This window comes from Oncorhynchus mykiss, chromosome 19, assembly GCF_057628025.1.
Source record: "Oncorhynchus mykiss isolate SJ-2025 chromosome 19, ASM5762802v1, whole genome shotgun sequence".
NCBI classification, from domain to species: Eukaryota; Metazoa; Chordata; class Actinopteri; order Salmoniformes; family Salmonidae; genus Oncorhynchus; species Oncorhynchus mykiss.
The window spans coordinates 47,095,661-47,113,896 of record NC_143040.1 but is presented as its reverse complement, the minus strand read 5'-3'; the positions used below and the strand labels follow the sequence as shown (position 1 = coordinate 47,113,896).

Genomic DNA, 18,236 nt, shown 5'->3' with positions numbered 1-18,236 from the left:
TACAAGGGTCTGTCCTGGTACCATGTGTCAGAGCAGAGGTGTTTGATAAGTGGAGATGAGTTACAGGCAGGGGTGAGGGGTAGTGTGTGACACAGATAACCCCTACAGATGGGCAATGGTCATGATCTAGTGTTTCAACCCCCTCAGCTCGGTGTGTGTGTGCGTGTTTTACCATTCCATGAGTGGGAGAGTGAAACGAGAGGCCCTGACCTCCAGCTGCACTGACATCAGCTCTCATCACTCCCCCACCCAATCCTCCTCCACCCTCACCCAATCCTCCTGCACCCCCACCCAATCCTCCTGCACCCCCACCCAATCCCTGGTAGATGAGGGGTGGCGTGATGCAGGGCAAAGATGCACCATGGAACAGGCGACAGGGCGACGCCCCGTTCCAACAGGGGCTTTTAAGATCTCATTCTAGCGTAGGGACGCACCCCCCTTTAATCTGAAATGACCGCTTTCAAACCAATCGAAGGACTTAAGTCCAGCGAGGCCATGTGCCCAATGGCTGCCATTGGAATCTGGTCATATTAAGGGCAGGGAGAAGAAGAGAGAAGGAAAGAAAGAGCGAGAGCTTTGTCCATAAGCTCTCTGTCCATAAGAACATTGGTGGGCCCTACATGTATTCTGTCCACAAACAAAAGGCTAGCCTTCCTTTATCAGCTGTAAAATGTAGTGTTTACTGCCTCAAAGCAATAGAAACTAAACAGAAAGATGTAGCTATAGCCCAGGGTTCAGAATAGGAATGTCTGCCTTGGTGGTCTGCTGCCCTGATACATTTCAGTGATGATAATGTTTTTTTGTTAGGTCGTGTGCAGGGCCTTCAGAATACTACAACATAATCCCATTAGCCTAGTAGCCTACCTGTTATAGCTATTTAAAAAGCGAGGCTACTGCAGAGGGCTTGTCAGCAATATAAACCGTGTCTTCTAGGAAAGCAAGACTGATAGGCCTTATGTTTTGTCTAAACGTCTAACCTGGGGATCTCTGATTTATAGACAATTATCTCCATGAACTTCGAGGAAGAGATTGGAATGATAAGGATATGGAGCACCCAGTAAGGCCAAGCAAAGTGAGATCATCTTTCCATATTCTTGAAGGACAGTTTATCGTCGATAAACGCTAAACTTTTACTGCGGAAGGTCCGAATTAAAAGCTTTTTGAAGAGTTCAACCAGGAAATGTGTTGTCCCTTGTTAACAGACTCGGCGTGTAATGACTCACCTGCAATTTTGTGAGAATGGCCTCTTGCATCACATCAGAATGCATGACAAAGCACCCTGAAGGAATCTGTTCTCTAAAATAAATATTCATTTTGTAAATCCAGAAAAAGTCCAAAGTAATATATCGTCTGCATTAGAATGTATGCACAACCATTACAACTGATGAGTAATCTTAAAATAGTTTCTCAATATGCCATTTGAATAACCCCTCCCCCTCCCCAGTTCAGACTTTGAAGATCCTACATCGGCCTTGAAGTTAATAGTAGGTTGTTGACTATTGGCTCATTACATAATACGTTGCTTTCCGGGCATTTTAATAAACATGCGTAGTCTTTGTGGAAGGTAGGCTATACACAATACAAATAGAAAGTCTTAAAATACCATGATTGTGTCATGAAAAGTTGAAAAGCTGAGCTCTGGTGTTTGGCTGTAAACACAACACAGGAGGCTACTGAGGGGAGGAAGGTTCATAATAATGGCTGGAATGGAGCAAATGGAATGGCATCAAACCATGTTTGATATATTTGATACCATTCTACTGATTTCACTCCAGCCATTAGTGGAATCACTAATCACTAAAACACAGAATGTGTTTTAAAAGAGAAATGAAGTACTCTGAAACACCCAAAGTGGTTCTTCAACCTGAATATCTGTGTTTTTAAGAGAGTGTTGTGAAAACCCTTTTTGGAGTATCAGTGCATGTAAAAGGCAGCATCAAAACACAAAAACAGTGTTTCTCATACAATCAATGGTTTATAAATGCAAATGGTTTATAGCCTAAATATTGATTGATGATAAGGGACTATGGAGAATATTTTTTGTGGAATTCCACCTTCATTTTTTCAACGCTTTATTTAGACAGATTGGAAACAGGGGGGCAATAAGATGGTACATTTCGTTGGAATTTTACCCACTCAACCACACAGCAAGAAATTATTATGGGTTGAATTAAAAGTGACAAAACAACAACAGCATATACTTAATCAAAATGAATGCAAGTAGTCCAGAGCCTGTGGTCTAGCGATAACTCACCTGGCTTAGTCCCCCCCCTCTCCCCACTGAAGACCGGGGTTCAATTCCCCTCTCCAACTCTTCAATCTGTTTCTCCCACCTATCTGTATCCCCTCTGTCATTTCAGAACTGTCTCAATAAAGTTTCAAAATATCTTTAAAATAAATGTATGTAAGTTGCTTAAACTATTTGTTAATTCAATTTGACCAAATTAATGTAAGAATAAATCCAACTGAATATGTTGCTCAAAATGTAAGTATCTTTCATGAGGATAACCGAAGAGAGAAAATGTAGTGATTGAACTTATTGGAAGTCTTTGGTTTTAATTACCTTGCATTTCCTATCTTTCCAAGTGACTCTGTTTTTAGAGGATTGTGGGTACTTCCCAAAAATGGGACTTTATGATTTTTTCACACAGTATATGAAGTTTGAAGATAGACAATTATATTTATATATTAGTATTAAGCTTGTTGTGCCATCACGTGTAATGGATCATAGTGAATGAATATCAAAACCGTTAGACAAATTGACATGCAATGAGGACAGCAGAGAATTCCCACAGAATGTCATGGTTGTTAAGAGAAGAGGTAAGGTAAGAATCTTACATTTTTACAGTACACCTGACAGTTTGTGCTGGTGGTTTGAAAACTGTTTGACAATGCCTGACAAAATGATGTAAAATGTCCACTTTTAAAATACATAAAACAATGGTATACATTATGACACTTAAGAAAAGGGGATCAAATTCTTCACTAGACAGAATTCAAAACATCATAATGGTGTTTCGAAGCTTTAGAGAGAGAAAAAAACAACACCAAAAGAGAAGGTATCTAATTCTGCACTAAACAGGACTTGAATAACCAAAATAATGTTTTCAATCTTTTCTGTTAGTGCTCCCAGTCCCTAGCAAGGTGTTACACAACACTTGATGATTTTGTGGTGTTACAACACACCATGTAATGTTTCGAAACATCTCAGGATGATGTGTTTCAATACTCCAGCAGTTCAGGTTTCATCTCCTTCAAGTTGGTGGCAGCTCAGTTGCCACAAGTTTTGGTGTTACAAAGCACTTAATTTTAACAGTATAGGTGGGATAATGACCAGGCAGACAGTTACCATAAGTTGCTGATGTTATCTAAACTCAGGAGATCAGTTGAAATGTGTGTAACTGCGCTGTCAAGCTGCTAAAAAGAAGAACTCCCCTCTGCCTTCAGCCACTTCAAAATGAAATTATTTTCAGCCTCTTTTTGACGAGGCTGCGCCTGATATGCGGGCATCAAAGGCAAGCCCAACAGCTGTCCGAGAGCCTGAGGTTGACTGTGGTAAACTTCTCTGAGGTGAGCAGAAATCATGGTTTAAGATGGAAAGACTAAATAACACCAACAAAACCATGCCACACACATTCCATTGGAATATAGACAAGTCTACCACATAATTCCACCCGTCAACCTGTGATCTAAAATGCTAATTGAGTAAACCCAAAATATTGGCACATTAATTTGCATTACTTTAGCAATTGGGAGGTTAATTGAAAATCCTTAGATTTTTTTTTAGGTCAAAGCCTTCAGAAACAACCGGCTGACCTCAACCATGGCAAAAAGGCTTGTTTGGGTTTGTGTGACTCCCGTGGTGATGCATTTGTTGCGGATTGGAGACATTGCTTTTTCTGAGTGTTGTGCATTGGGGGAAGAAAAGTTTGCCTTCTACTCTTTCCAAGCACGCAGGCCTAAAACATTTCCAAGGTAAGCTGAAAAATAGAATTTCTCCAATAATGCCAAATGTATTTATCTTACATGTCCCCTAGCCTATACAAAGCTCGTGCAGGGACATGGGGGGAATGCTACATACAGTGGGATGTCCTGAAAAGTTAAAAGGACTCCCCTCTCCAAACCTTATCACATAATTTGGTGCAGTCATCCGATTGTAAATAAGTGATGTAGAAGTGCATTGTCTAATGGGGCACAAGTTGGAGACGGGCGTCTTTATTCTGTCGGCATGAGCCGCCGAAGACAAAGGATGGAGACAGACGGTCTAACCTTTGATTCTTCCGAGAACGTGTATCGCCATGTGTCAGTGTATGACCCATCGTCCACAGTCGTGCCCCGAACACTAAACCGTCGGAAACATTTGGATCACTTCTCAACTGTCTCCAACAATCAATTTCAACTATCCACCCAGATGGCAATTGGATTAGCGAGTGTCAAACCACCCCATATAAACTAATTGACATAAAAGTGAAATTTGAGCATGGTGTAGCCCATCCCCAAGTATCCCATGCCTAGGTCTATTTGGTCTCTAATTGTTACATTATTCTTTATGCTTATAAATGGCAAAAGGTGAATCTTACAAAACAGCTATGTTGAGAAATTACTAAAGGCCTTTCCTCAAGTGTGAATCAATCCAAGTTGGATAATGCCAGACCGAACATTATTTTATTTGGGAGAGAGAGCATCAGAAAGATTCCTCTGTTATAATGAATTGCAACAATTACTTGAGTACATTTTCAAAAGTATCAGACCCAAACGTGTTAAATACAAACTCATATAAAACAGTCATGGACCTTTGCTGTCAACTTTTCATTTTTCACAACCCATATTATCTGATCGATTTTTACAGTTATACATAAATCTAATTCTTACTCAAGGGACTTATCTAATAAAATAATTGGTTTAAAGATCTATGTAAAGAGGTGAATTAAAATCAATGCACATTTCTGATTACTTCGATTGATTCATAACAAATCAGTGCTTTCACACAGTGCCCTATTTAAGTACACAATTTGAGCTTCTTGTGATCTGCTCAAATGTAATATTGGAAGGCAATTTGTTTGAATTTTTTATTTTAAATGTATATAATATAAACGCAATAAATATTACCAGTAAATAAACTTTATTTTTATTTTTTTTTATACTATTTTCTCATTTTAAAAACCTTATACAATCTAATATACATTATGAAAAGTTGTACAGCTTTTTATTTATGTTTAAAATAAGGACTCACTTTTATATGTAGATATAAATATATATATATATATATATATATATATTTTGTCAAAATATATGATCATATTGTCAAGGAAACCAAAAAATTAGACAAACATACATCGCAACATAAAAGTTATAAATAAAGGTCCAAGTGAACATTTTTGGGAGTAAAGTGGGGTCTTTTCTTAGCGTCTGTGCTGCCTGCCTAAAGTTGCCCATAGTCAGTGTTAGCGGCAACCGCACCCTTCCACTACCATTTCCTGGTAGTTTTTTAGGACTACCTTGTCGTGTTCGTCCAGGTAGAGCATGGAGATGGCACTGAGCTCCGTGGGCACGCAGCAGGCCTTGGGAATGTTGGTGTTCACCGAGTTCACCAATGTCTGCACGATGGCGTGGTTGGTAGAGTTCAGGTGGTCTGCCAGGGGGAAGGGGCACTCCCCATGGCAGTAGTATGCCTGGTACCCTGGGGGCGCCACTATCCAGTCATTCCAGCCCACATCGCTGAAGTCCACGTACAGCGCGTGACGGCGGCAGTTGCGGTTGCGCTTACGCCCCCGCTGCTTTGGGCTACGCTTGGCCCGGCGCGTCAACGGGTGGCCCTTGCCGTCGTGGCCGAAGGTGACCAACAGGGGGCGTAGCTGCTCCCAGTCCTCCCCGGGTTCCTGGTGCAGTGAGCGGCTGATGCGCACGTGGCGGCCCTGGTGGCGCGGTGTCTGGTTGAGGTGCTGGACCTCCACAGCCAGCCCGTGGTTGGGCAAGCGCTCCCGTGTCCAACGCAGCACGGCGGGGCTCACGTCGAAGCTCTCCCAGCGCGAGGCGTTATGGCGAACCAGCCGCGTGTCCAAGAGCCGCGTGATTAGCTGCCCGGCCCGCGGGGGCTTCAGAACCTCGTACACGTTTATCCGGTGGAGCCCCTCCTTGTCCCCCCCGCTCCCCGAAATGGCCTCGTCGATCTCCTGCCGGAACAGACGCAGCTCGGCCGACGAGAGCAGCTCGTCCTCTGGGATGCTGCTGAGATTGAAGAGGAAGCGCAGCGGGGCGGCCTCGCCATTCTTCGTCTGAAGATCCCCCGGATGAACCCGCTCCATGTGCTCTGAGAAAGAAAACCGGACACAGTCAATGTCAGCACTTTTATCAAGGGAGTCTGTACGAGCTGCCATCTTGACTCTGATGAAAGCATCTATAGGTTTGATTTAAGAGTTCATCCTTGAACTGAGTGAAGTGATTGCTTCAATTCAGAATCCAGTTCAATAGGAAAAAACTGTTGACCTATGTGAGCTCTCAAAGGAAGGACCTTACATGAAAAATATGGTCAAATATGAATATATTGAATTTCCTTTCCCTTCTCTCTTGTTACTATTTACTTGTTCCCTCCAAAACGATTACACCGCCGGTTGTTTAAATCAGTTCCCTTTCTGTCAATTGTCAATCGTCAGTGTAACATGCTTTAACTATACTTACTTACCTATCCATAAGGACCTTCCAGGACTTCCCACAATGCCTTTCTCTGAGCGCTTTGATGAAACATGCATTACTTAGAGGGTGGTGATTAACGTACAGGAGCTACAGTATAAACATAGTAGAGGGTAGCTATTCCATGCAAAGTCTGCAGATTTCTGGCAAGATCACCATTGTTGGGAAAGGAATGTTGTGTCTACTATTTTTCTGCTCAATCTGGCCCTGTTATTTCACACCGAGGCCTTAATCTTACCCAGGTGGTTTGCATTATTAAAACCTGCTGTGTTTTTTGATTGGCTCTGCAGTTTGTTAACTGGGGACATTTATCATTTTCATCATGAATAATCATTACGGATTCCCACAGACAATCCTTTGGTGGTGGGGCAGCTAAGACTAAGTGGAGGCCTGAAAAACAGGTTTTTTTAACCATGGTTCAAACTCCTGCAGTATTCCATGGGTAATTGAATCTTTAACCTCAAGAGGTGTCTTTGCATTTTTCCCTGTACAGTTTCTCCCAACGTGAAACTAACATGTTAAGCTTTTCACATAGTTGTCCATCCATAGCTCTGTCATTGTAAACTTGAACTTGGTGCCTTGAATAAGTACAGTTGAAGTCGGAAGTTAACATACACTTAGGTTGGAGTCATTAAAACTTGTTTTCAACCACTTCACAAATGTCTTGTTAACAAACTATAGTTTTGGCAAGTCGGTTAGGACATCTACTTTGTGCATGACACAAGTCATTTTTCCAACAATTGTTTACAGACAGGTTATTTAACTTTTAATTCACTGTATCACAATTCCAGTGGGTCAGAAGTTTACATACACAAAGTTGACTGTGCCTTTAAACAGCTTGGAAAATTCCAGAAAATTATGTCATGGCTTTAGAAGCTTCTGATAGGCTAATTGACATCATTTCAGTCAATTGGAGGTGTACCTGTGGATTTCAAGGCCTACCTTCAAACACAGTGCCTCTTTGCTTGACATCATGGGAAAATCAAAAGAAATCAGCCAAGACCTCAGAAAAAGAATTGTAGACCTCCGCAAGTCTGGTTCATCCTTGGGAACAATTTCCAAATGGCTGAAGGTACCATGTTCATCTGTACAAACAATAGTACACAAGTATAAACACCATGTGACCACGCAGCTGTCATACCGCTCAGGAAGGAGATGCGTTCTGTCTCTAAGAGATTAATGTACTTTGGTGCGAAATGTGCAAATCAATCCCAGAACAACAGCAAAGGACCTTGTGAAGATACTGGAGGAAACAGTTACAAAAGTATCTATATCCACAGTAAAACAAGTCCTATATCGACATAACCTGAAAGGCCGCTCAGCAAGGAAGAAGCCACTGCTCCAAAACCTCCATAAAAAAGCCAGACTATGGTTTGCATCTGCACATGGGGACAAAGATTGTACATTTTGTAGAAATGCCCTCTGGTCTGATGAAACCAAAATAGAACTGTTTGGCCATAATGACCATTGTTATGTTCGGAGGAAAAAGGGGAGGCTTGCAAGTCAAAGAACACCATCCCAACTGTGAAGCACAGGGGTGGCAGCATCATGTTGTGGGGTGCTTTGCTGCAGGAGGGACTGGTGCACTTCACAAAATAGATGGCATCATAAGGGAGGATAGGGAGGATATATTGAAGCAACATCTCAAGACATCAGTCAGGAAGTTAAAGCTTGGTCGCAAATGGGTCTTCCAAATGGACAATGACCCCAAGCATACTTCCAAAGTTGTGGCAAAATGGCTTAAGGACAACAACGTTAAGGTATTAGAGTGGCCATCACAAAGCCCTGACCTCAATCCCATAGAAAATGTGTGGGCAGAACTGGAAAAGCGTGCGCGAGCAAGGAGGCCTACAAACCCGACTCAGTTACACCAGCTCTGTCAGGAGGAATCGACCAAAATTCACCCAACTTATTGTGGGAAGCTTGTGGAAGGCTACCCGAAATGTTTGACCCAAGTTAAACAATTTTAAAGGCAACGCTATCAAACACTAATTGAGTATGTGTAAACTGACCCACTGGGAATGTGATGAAAGAAATAAAAGCTGAAATAAATCATTCTTTCTACTATTATTCTGACATTTCACATTCTTAAAATAAAGCAGTGATCCTAACTGATCTAAGACAGGGAATTTTTACATGGATTACATGTCAGGAATTGGGAAAAACTGAGTTGAACTGTATTTGGCTAAGGTGTATGTAAACTTCCGACTTCAACTGTATCTTATTACTTTGTAGTGATCCTTAAAAATGGACTAAATTGAAGCGGTATATAATGGAATTTATATAATAAACAACTTAGTTTATCCAGCTCAAAAAAAAGTCTCCAAGCATGTTATTAGCATAGTTTGACAGCGGGAAACAAAACACCCAAAGAGAGCAGTAGAAACAGATCTTCAAGATAGCACACACACACACATTGCATCATAGACAGGCGGCTGAGCCTCCTTGTGCCTGAGTGGCCTTGGTGCTGTGCTGTGCCGTGTTAGACAGTCTGTAAGACAGGCCCCATTAAGGCTGACTAATCCCTACTCCCCTGAGGGCAGACATGTTCTTCTTCAGCCCTTCAGCTCTGCCTGCTCGTCCATCCACTACACTAGACTACTGTCACACTGTGTTTGATCTCTGGATTATACAAGACAAATATCTGATTTAGAGCACATACTTTATCCACATATGTTATGGGAAGGTCCTTGTTGCACATAAATAGCCTACATGTTTACCTCTCTTTCCCTCAGTTTTACATGAAGCCTGTTTTAAAACTGTTCTTTCTGACTAGGCTATCCATATTACACTTACATCTTGTATAGTTGTCAGTATACACTTAGCATCCATGCTAACATATCTCTCTTACACAAACTGTGGATAACCAAAGAGCGTGAACAAAATTAGGATCTTTAACTTTAAGAACATTTCAATCACAGTGCAGCTGGCTCACCTGCTCTTTCTCTTCGCTAATGATGCGAGAATGTGTTCAGTCTCCGGTCTGTTGTGTGTAGAGTATCCTAGCCTATTCATTGACGATAGGCCAAAAAAGCAACTAAAGTTGCAAGCCAAGAAATGTCAAAATATATAATTTCACTGCGAGATACACAGTTGAAGTCAGAAGTTTACATACACTTAGGTTTTCAACCACTCCACAAATGTCTTGTTAACAAACTATAGTTTTGGCAAGTCGGTTGGGACATCTACTTTGTGCATGACACAAGTCATTTTTCCAACAATTGTTTACAGATTACAGATTATTTCACTGTATCACAATTCCAGTGGGTCAGAAGTTTACATACACTAAATTGACAATTCCATAAAATGATGTAATGGCTTTAGAAGCTTCTGATAGGCTAATTGATATCATTTGAGTCAATTGGAGGTGTACCTGTGGATGTATTTCAAGGCCTACCTTCAAACTCACTGCCTCTTTGCTTGACAAAAACTGAGTTTAAATGTATTTGGCTAAGGTGTATGCAAACTTCCGACTTCAACTGTAGCTTTTGATTGGTGATAGATCGGCCAAATGCATGGTTCTGACTCCGTCTGCCTGGTGGCCGACCTACCTATATATACACTGTGCCCCTCACCTCTTTCTCTGTCCCTTGCTAGCTAGCTATCAAAAATGTGAGTGTTTGTGTTCTTGGAAGTACGGAAACGAATCAGTCTCCCCCGTTCCAAAAATACAGGAGTCGATTACTAGCAGAAGATGTTTTTTCTTTCTACTAAATGTCTTGGTAAGTCACGGTATTTAATCAACTTGAAAGTACGCTTTTTAAGAGAGAGTGGTCAGCGTGCAGGCGGCTCGAGATTATTTGATTGACAGTTCTGGTCGCCTAGTGAAGCGGCATTCCTTTACAGAGAAGTGGTGCTTCAAAACTATCTCCAGAGAGGATTTTGTGTCTGCATTTAAAAACAGTTGTGTACCTTTACAGAGAAACAAACATGCCGTAGTCGATGCGCTTTCAAGGGTATATAGTTGTGGTAGGTATAACCATTATTCTGTGTTGGGAATTGACGTGGAAATGTATGATTTTTTTATTATGGTTTTAACGATAAGTTAGAGTTTGCACTCCAGCTCTCCAGAGTTCTCCAGTCGGTCTGCTCTGCTCCCAGTGCACACATTGTTGGCAGGAGGGACTTTATTTAGAAGACTACAGAGTAGCATTAAAGATAATTGCATGTGGAGGAAGGTCCCTCTTAAAGGGCCCTAGCTCCATCTTAACTGGTGGAGACATGAGAGAGAGGCACACTACTGCTGGTCAAGGGCTTTTTTTAAGCCCTTGTGCTGGGTGGGGTGAGAAGTGTAACTCAATAATATGATGGTATGCTTTTCCTTGAGCTGCTAACCAAACACACGGCTGGCTTTGTCGGACCGCAGATTCTCTCAGGAGTAGGGGAACTTGTCTGACTGAATTCTTGCCCCCTCTTTGGCCACCATTTTGTGACCACATCCTTAGATTTCATAGTTTATGTTAAAGGTGGGAGGGGATGTCCTACATTTATGTTTAAGTGGTGTAGGAAATGTCGGATTTTCCCATTATTTTTTTCGTTGAGAGATGGGGATTCTTTGCTTACGGGTCCACACCCAGGCTAAAAAAATAAGTTCTGGGAGATATGTGTTGCTGCCATCACTATTGGAATGTTATTGAATGGGGATGGATTGTTGATGTCCAGAAAATAAAAATGGTTCAAGATTATTTTTTAGGGAAGGCAGTGCTTCATTCCAAATAATTTGCTGTTTCAGGTGCTGGTTGGCCAATTACCTTGACTTACAGTACATTTTCTATACCAAGCTCTGTACATGGATTCTATAATGGGGCATACGTCATTGACATGCACTGTAACTGTACACTGAAATATGCACCTTTCCCATACTTATTAGAGGAAAGGTTATATCACCTCTGGATATCCACATGTACTCAAAATCCATGCAGATCGCTCTTTCTGATCAATATATTGATTAGGTTTGGGGCATAGGCCTGGGCCCCTCTGTACAGACAGACAGACATTTACCCACTCACTCTCTCTTTACCTTCGTGGTGGAAGCCCCTCACGGTGTTGGCGCGGCTAGCCGACCTCTCGGGGTACTCAAAGGCGGCATCATGGGCACCGGCCTCCTCGGCCTCACCCGACTGCAGTCGGTAGAGGTCCAGTAGGTAGCGTGGCACGGTGGCCGAGCGGCTGGGCCGCGGTCGCCTCTGCAGCCCAAACATGTGCAGCAGCGTGGCCTCAAAGTCCCGCAGCAGTTCATGGCTCTGACCAGCAGTCCGGCTCTGCAGGCCCGGGGCTTTCTTCTTCCCTTCCTCAGGTATCAGACTAGCATGGTTGCTCTCTCCCAGCAGGACTTGGCATAATAAAATGACCATCAGCATTCGATTACCAGGAATCATGATGTCTCTGGGAAGGCAAAGACAGAGTAAAAATAAACAAGTGGTTGGTAGAGAGAGGGAGTTTAAAAGAGGACATGGAGTGTGTGAGAGAGAGAGGGAATAGAAAGAAAGAGAGAGACTGTTATAAAGTGACATTCAACATTTGTCTACCCTTCCTAAATCTCCTTTTTCTAACATAACCTCCACCCCGCAGGACCCTTGACTAATGTTCTCACTGTAAATGTCCTCTAATTGGTTATAATTGTCCTGCCTGGCTTGTTTACAGTAAAATGGCCTCCGATCAGATATCTTCCCTATGCAGTTTCTCTGGCGACATCCTCCAAGAGTTAACAGCTGGTTAAAAACACCACTTTTTGAATGGAATCTGGGGGCCATTATTGTTACCCTGTCTCTCTCTCTCCCTCTTCCACTATGATTAGACACATAGGAGAAACAACCCTGGGGTCAAAGCAAAGTCTTAATTCGTTAAGTAGCCGAGTCCCTCATAAGTCTGACCCAACCAAGGAGTCAAAGGACCATGTGCCGCACATTCCACCAACATTTTCTCTGTAAAAGTGAGATTAGACGCTTTTCCTTTTCACTAGTGCCATCGAGTTATTTAATATAAAAAAATATGACCAACCTCAAATCAATGTTCTGAGAAAAAAGAAAGGGAGAAATGCAGAAAGCTGTGGCAATGGTGTCACATGGCATGAATTGAATAAGCGTGGTCCACTTACCGACAGAAAATAAAGCATGGGAAAACAGTCCATGTTTGTTGGGAGCCAGCAATGGACGCGTTCCTCAAGGAAATGTTACGTGGTGCTGGGGGGCTGCTTGAGAGCGTTGGAGTGACCCTGTTCCTGAAATTTGCAGAAGAGAAAAGGGACATTGTAGTCATTGTAGTCTAGCCAGCGTAGAGGAAAGTACTTCTGGCTTTGACTTAACATGTATGTATGTGTGTGTGTAACCCAGTCTCTCTTTAAGGATTTTCACACAGACACATGGGGTAAAAGGTTACGCTAATGTTCTCTTTTCTGTAACTGGCAAGTCAGAGCAGGGAAACCGACTAAGAGCAGTTCCCAGAAGTGTGATGCCTTTTCAGACACCACACATTAAATAGGACAGAAAATGAAACAGCAAAAACACTTAATGTAACAATATGATTTGTAAACGTTCTACTCCATAATCTTCAGACTTTAGCAAACATATTTTTAAAGAGATCAAGCCACAACATCCATCCACACTTCATAAGCAATTTGTCTGTCAATTGAAAAACAGTATTGTCTTGCTATTTTTTTGAGGTAGTAGGACCAAGTCATTGTAGAGAGCATACATTTACATAAACACTGCCATGTCTATGCAGAACACACAGACAGGCAGACAGAGTAGATGGACCCTCTCTTGTCCTCCCTCCTCATTAAGGCCAGCTATCAGATGGTTCATGATAGCTCTGTATTGATTAGTAGTGAATTAATCTGCATCCCAATGGCCTCAACAAAGGAGGCCAAAAGCGCTTTTTCAAGAAACTTAAAAAGAGCACACCCCCCCCCCCCCCAACCTGTGTGAGCACCCATCAAAAAGAGACCCCCTCGGTCCTCCCACCCTACTTCCCTCAGTTGTCCTGAGATATGTGGAGCCGCTGATGACAGGCCTGCTGCTCTGCTCTTTGACCAGACCGGCATCAATAGGCCCAAGGCCAACCACTATGGACTCAGCCAAGTACTAATGCTTTTCTATATGCTGTCCTCCTGTCCTGCCTGCAAAAGTGTAAGTTAGACATACTATATGTACCTACACACTATCTTTATCTTTAGTACATTGAAGAAGATCACTGCATTATATACTGTAGTCTCAAACCTGTGTGATATGAGTCTGTTGCACCTGGCGGTTTGTTTTCCAACCTGATCAAAAGCATTATTTGCTGTGTGAATGTTTTTATGTACCGGTATGTACATGTATTTTTACGCTGCACAAGAGTAGCCCTTCGGGGATGATAAAGATCTATTGAATTGAATAGAACCTTGTTTTTCCAGACCAGCCAGACTTCACACGAATTTGCCACTGCAGTATATTAACAACAAGAATCGTGTTATCCAATACAATTCACTCCAGATTGTCACGGCGAGGCAGTTCTAGAACTGAGACAATTCTCTCCAATCCCTCTATACACAGTGTTCTGTCCTGTAGATGGTTTACGCCCATTCTGTGGATCTATGACATCACAACAAGAGGGACTTGGCCCTAATGAATCTCTTGCTTAAACACACATTACTGAATCACACTAATAAAATTAACGAGTGTTTGTAAAATAGGGCCTGGGCAAACAGTACCACAGAGCAGACACTTCGACTCAATGGGTGAGAGCGACACTGTGAGCATTTCGTCATCAGTTTGGAGCCCATTCCACTGGAAATGGACCAAGCGCTACAACAGCAAAGATGCACATTAACAATAACATCATGTCCACACTCACTGTGTGTGTGTGTCCGGGTTCATATCTCAGTGTTTATCTTTTTCCATCCATGGCTCACTGTACATGTAATCAAGGAAATATTTTCACTTTTTTTGTAACAAAATTAGACATTGACCTTTGTGCGACCTTGTGTTCTTGGTCGTGACACAAGGTCCTGTGTTGTGCGAGTGCTGACTGGTATGTGTGTGTGTCTGCCAGCCCGTGAGAACCATGGCGAAGAGGCAGTAGGGTTCTGAAAATGATCAGCTCTATTACCCATGGGGTGGAGGGATAACGTGTGTGTGCATCTCTGACAACAAACGCTCATTGTGCCGAGAGGGCCTCTCCCATGATTACAGCGATTCAGACCGCTAAAAACAAAACAGTGACTACAGAACTTCTTACAGAGCCACGTATTAAGTCGGTGTATTCCCCAAGTATGTTGACAACCTATGGCAGGTAGCCTAGCAGTTAAAGGCGTTGGACCAGTAACTGAAAGGTTGCTGGTTCCAATTCCTGAGCAGACTAAGTGAAACATCTGTTGATGTGCCCTTGAGCAAGACACTTAACCCTAATTGCTCCTGTAATTCACTCTGGGTAAGAGTGCCTGCTAAATGAGTCAAATGTAAAATAAAATGACTGTGCCAGCTGATCTAAAGAGCATATAGGGATGTAACCAACAATGATGCTCATCACATTTTTCCTCGTTCTGCTCTTATATTGTAATAACCACTGTATAAGAGGGTGTCTAAAAGGATAAATAACAATATGATTGAACCCTTTTATTGTGTTGGGTTATTCAGCTCATCAGCTGTGAGGCAGGCCTAAAGTAGCGGAGAGGGACAGTCCGGGAGAAAGCGTAAAATTCCAAGTCTGAGTTTTGAACCGAACAAGGGACAGCGCCATATTTTGCAATGAATGTATTGTTGCCCAGCGTGCAATTAAGCCTGGGCAGTTTGCTTCCTCTGGTCTGGCATAGTCCTCCTCCCTAGGCCTTTATTTGACTCCTCTCCCCTCTCTTTTTCTCTCTCTCCCTCTAACCAGAGATAATGTGATCAGACTATGCACATGGCCCTTTAGATGTGTTTCCTGAGGAATTTGACAGGGGGGGGGGGGGGGGGGGGGGGGGGCATTAAGTTCACAGAAGCATTCATATCCCATGTTTATTTTTTGTACAGTGGATTTAAAAAAATTCATTTTAAAAACAATGGTACACTCGATGGGTAGGTATATACTTGGTTGAAAGTAAAGCCTGATAGCTCTACTTATTTCTGACAATAAGTTGTGTACAAGAACAGCAGCAACATGGTTTTGAAGACAGTTCTAAGACAACAAATGGATGTTTCCAGTTATGTCTCCAATCACAGTCAATAATTATCAGTTGGTCTGTCAAATTAGCATTTTATATTTTAACATTCTTATCAGTTCATTAAACATTATTTAGTGTTTTTCCCCATTTGAAGTTGTAATGAAAGTGAATGGCCATATCTTTAGGGCCAAGAAGCAGTTTGATGTGAGAGCAAAGTTATTGAAGCTTGTGCCAAGGCAAGTTCATAGTTCATCGTTGAATGATAAATCTATAACCGCTAATGATCACATTTTGTATTCATCCCTTTTTTCGTTTGTTATTCTTCTTTTTAAGCTATAGGCCTAAGCATCGGTCTGTTTGTACTTAGCAAAGAGGCCAACTTCTCAAAATTAAGAACAGATACGTTTACTCTTGCTGTCAGCTCCATGCCCAAATCCTCTCTTAGAATTACTTGCTGTAAACTGTGGAATTCTGGTGGAGCCATTAGTCATCAAATCATTAATTCAAACAAACGAGTAATGTAATGATTGAAACATTTGGAATAGGCTAGTGTAAATGGATGCAGATTGAGCAGTGCGAAGGTAAGGCTACATGCGTCGAAGAGGTCAGCTTGAGCCTGTAGTCCTGTAAATATTTACGGTAAACCTGCTGTCCCTCATTGTATTAATTAGATTTTCTACAAAAACGTCTAAATTCGATAGGCTACATAGACTTTTATGAATTTGTGTGTGTAAGCCATGTGTTTGTAGTAGCGGTATAGATTGTTTTTTTTAATGGTCCTACATTGCTTCATCCTACGTTTCCATTACGTTTTAAATCCAGACATTTGTTCTTAAATAACCATTCGGTATCGAAATGATCCTAATATTTTTTTTTATTTAAATAAGTTTTGCATTTGAGAAATTTAAAATAGCCTAATTGAACTGAGGAACGTAACTAAATTTATGCATGGAAGACCAGTGTCTCTTTGTCCAGGGGTGTCTAATCAATAAAAGTAGGCTTCGACTATAGGCCTACATATGGACTCAATCCAAAAACTGACAAATCAGTAACAACCTAGAGATAAATGTTTTGATGAAAACATGCGGGTAGCCATTCCAAACGTTTACAAAATAGGAAATACGCGCACAATACTGTTCGTGCAGGTGTCTAACCCAGAGCCAATTTGTCAACAACCACAAAAAATATCATAATCTATTTATGCAAGTTACAACAGTCAAAAAGTAAGTATTCGTAACCTTCTTTAACAGAAAAGTACCTCATTAGTTGTTTATGTTAAACACTTTCTGACACCATTGTCCTAGCGTGCGTCAGGGTATACCTTAATCAATGTATTTCACTTCGGATCAAATTATTTCCATGAAGTAGCTTCAGTAATCCGATTAAATGCAATGGGATACATTTAATGTTCAGTATCACGAACATGATACTTTTGATTGGCTAACATTCTCAATTGTGCTATTTCAATCATGTAAATGGCTTTAAATTTGTTTTTAAATGTGGCCCGTCTGAGCCTTCTGCAATTTGTAGCCTAATCCTGTACGGTACTTGGATAGATGTAATGTTCTAGGATATATTGTTGTGTCAATTTCTCGAACATGCTACAGATATGAAGTTGAGCGGGGCTTACCATCAGTAGGGGTACAGGTAGTTCCTCGAGAAAAGTAAATATGACAAAAGAAAGTGTGAGCTCTCCACACGCAATGGAAGTCCAGGTGTAAAGCATGTACTGCAAACGCCGAATTAATTTATGGAGAGGTACGGTGGTGCTTTCGGATCATTAATTCCTTAACGACCACTCTAAAAAAAAAAACAAGAGACGAGACGATGGCCGGAGACCGAAGCGGTAGATGTATGAAGCAGCGTATGTTTGCAGCGGGGTTCCTATCTCCAGAAGTTCATGAGGGCGGAACACTGCGAGGACAGGCGTACTCTCCAACTGATCATGCATCTATTGCCCCTTGCCGTTTTTATGTGTCCGCCCTATTTAGCCTTCATGCCTCCTCCTACCCCCTCCACCCCCACCCCCATTCCGCCCCATTCCGCTGTTTCAAACACCTAAGATAAACCCCCTCCACTCTCTCGAAGAGAAATACATTATGCGCAATATGTTTCAGACTAATAATGAGTTGAAACTTTCTAATACTATTTTTTTAAATTGCATTTCGACCTGTAATATCGATCTGAAATATGTAATACAACATTGCTACCCTGCTAATTATTCAGATACATTTTTAATGCCAAACCTTTTAGTGCGTTCTGTTTTAAAAGCATGAGCGCGTTATTATGTTTTGACTGCATCTGGTCGACACACCACCCAACATAGCCTAAATTGTCCATTCAATATGTATTTTTTGACTGATGTGCGCGGAGCTGCATGAATACACTTCAACTCCACATTAGACCCATCACATAGCTAATAACG

General features: G+C 41.8%; 1 protein-coding gene across 1 annotated transcript; it reads right to left on the bottom strand.

Annotated features, from left to right (window-relative positions):
- Window positions 1-2,663: 2,663 nt before the first annotated feature.
- bmp4 (bone morphogenetic protein 4) lies at window positions 2,664-17,838 on the bottom strand. The gene is made up of 4 exons (XM_021574116.3): window positions 17,442-17,838; window positions 12,788-12,910; window positions 11,711-12,075; window positions 2,664-6,310 (listed from the first exon to the last, which is right to left on the bottom strand). The coding sequence occupies exons 3-4, from the start codon at window positions 12,066-12,068 to the stop codon at window positions 5,445-5,447; spliced, it is 1,224 nt and encodes a 407-aa protein (XP_021429791.1). The 5' UTR covers window positions 12,069-12,075; window positions 12,788-12,910; window positions 17,442-17,838; the 3' UTR covers window positions 2,664-5,444.
- Window positions 17,839-18,236: the final 398 nt, after the last annotated feature.

What these genes read in the sequence shown, in the direction of transcription:
- bmp4 (XM_021574116.3), bottom strand. Translation starts at nt 12,068, where the DNA reads ATGATTCCTGGTAATCGAATGCTGATGGTCATTTTATTATGCCAAGTC. An exon ending in GAGGGGCTTCCACCACGAAG is followed by an intron (nt 6,311 to 11,710) that starts GTAAAGAGAGAG and finishes TTTCTTTCTCAG; the next exon opens with AGCACATGGAGCGGGTTCAT.